The sequence below is a fragment of the Antrostomus carolinensis genome, unplaced genomic scaffold (genome assembly GCF_000700745.2).
Source record: "Antrostomus carolinensis isolate BGI_N321 unplaced genomic scaffold, ASM70074v2 scaffold45270, whole genome shotgun sequence".
Classification (NCBI taxonomy): domain Eukaryota; kingdom Metazoa; phylum Chordata; class Aves; order Caprimulgiformes; family Caprimulgidae; genus Antrostomus; species Antrostomus carolinensis.
In genome coordinates this window covers 1-1,172 of record NW_010289948.1, presented here as the reverse complement: position 1 = coordinate 1,172, position 1,172 = coordinate 1, and the positions used below count along the sequence as shown (strand labels likewise).

General features: G+C 61.5%; 1 protein-coding gene across 1 annotated transcript; it reads right to left on the bottom strand.

Moving 5' to 3' along the window:
• Positions 1 to 476: 476 nt before the first annotated feature.
• Positions 477 to 1,169, bottom strand: FAM43B (family with sequence similarity 43 member B; the record flags this gene model as incomplete). The annotated part of the gene is made up of 1 exon (XM_010171873.1): positions 477 to 1,169. A coding segment is annotated over one exon (693 nt), but the record flags the coding sequence as incomplete, so codon positions are not given.
• Positions 1,170 to 1,172: the final 3 nt, after the last annotated feature.

Here is a 1,172-nt window from a genome sequence, read left to right as displayed (position 1 = left end):
TCTATATTTAAAAGATGGAGTTGCCATGACGACGCGCAGCAGCTCTCACCAGCCCTCGGTGCCACAGGGAGGGTGCAGAAAGCGTTGGGGACCCCACAGTCCCCCCCACCCCAAGCTTGGCTTCCATTTGGAGGGGTTAAATTCAATATAAACCCCCCCAAAAAATTGCCTGGGTGCTGGGTTTAACTCTTCCTCTCCCGTTTGCCAGAGCTGGGTCCGGGTGAGACACAGGCGCCGTCACACCGCAGAAAACACACACTGACTTTATTATGGCCGCTGCGGAGGAGGCACGAGAGCGGGTTCATGTTTGGGGGTCGGGGAGGGGGTCCCCAGAGTGCAAACCCACCCCCTCAGGGGTCTTCCTTGGAAATAAAGCCGCCGTCCTGTCCAGATTTGTCCCCGAGGAGGGTCTGACTTCAGCTTGTGGGGCAAGGAGAGCACCTCGTCCCCGAAACGGGGTGACCAGCCACCACTGCTCAGCACATGGGGGGCCGGGGGCCACGCAGGCTGCACCCCCGCATCTCCCTGGCCAGCCCCAGCATGGTGGGAGCATCATCCCCGCAGGGTGCTGCGGTGCTGAAGGCCTCTTCCTCCTCCTCCTCCAGGATGGAGCTGAGGCGGGGGGCACAGCGGGCCCTCTCGGCAGGTGGGCGGTAGGGACACTTGGCGTTGAGCAGCCTACGAAGTGGCACCAAGGGGACGATGGCTTCACCCCGGAGTTGCTGTTGGACGTGGCGGAAATCGTTCTGCCTCTTGAGACGTTTGAACTCGTTGAAGGCGGAGGAGGAGGTCTGGTAGAGCAGCAAGGCCATGGCACGTGCCTTGTCAGCTTTGGAGACCAGGACGGCGTGACAGCGCAGCACCACCGCCTTGTTCTTCACTTGGTGACGATAAACCCAAGCGAAGACCTTGGGGTGCCGACGATCTGCGGCGCAGTAGGTGATGCGGTGCAGGAGGTACGCGTGGCCCGGCCGGCGGGTTCCCTTCTCGCAGGGGGTCATACGGATACCTTGAGGTCCTAACGTCAGCTTCATCTTGACCCCACTGGCTCCAGCATCGCTTTTAGCCCAGATTTTACCCACAGCTTCCTCGGTGCAACCCTCGCCCTTGGCGTGCAGGGTGACGGCGTTCCCCAGGTACCGCACCGTGTACGTCGGGTCCTCCTTGTTCAG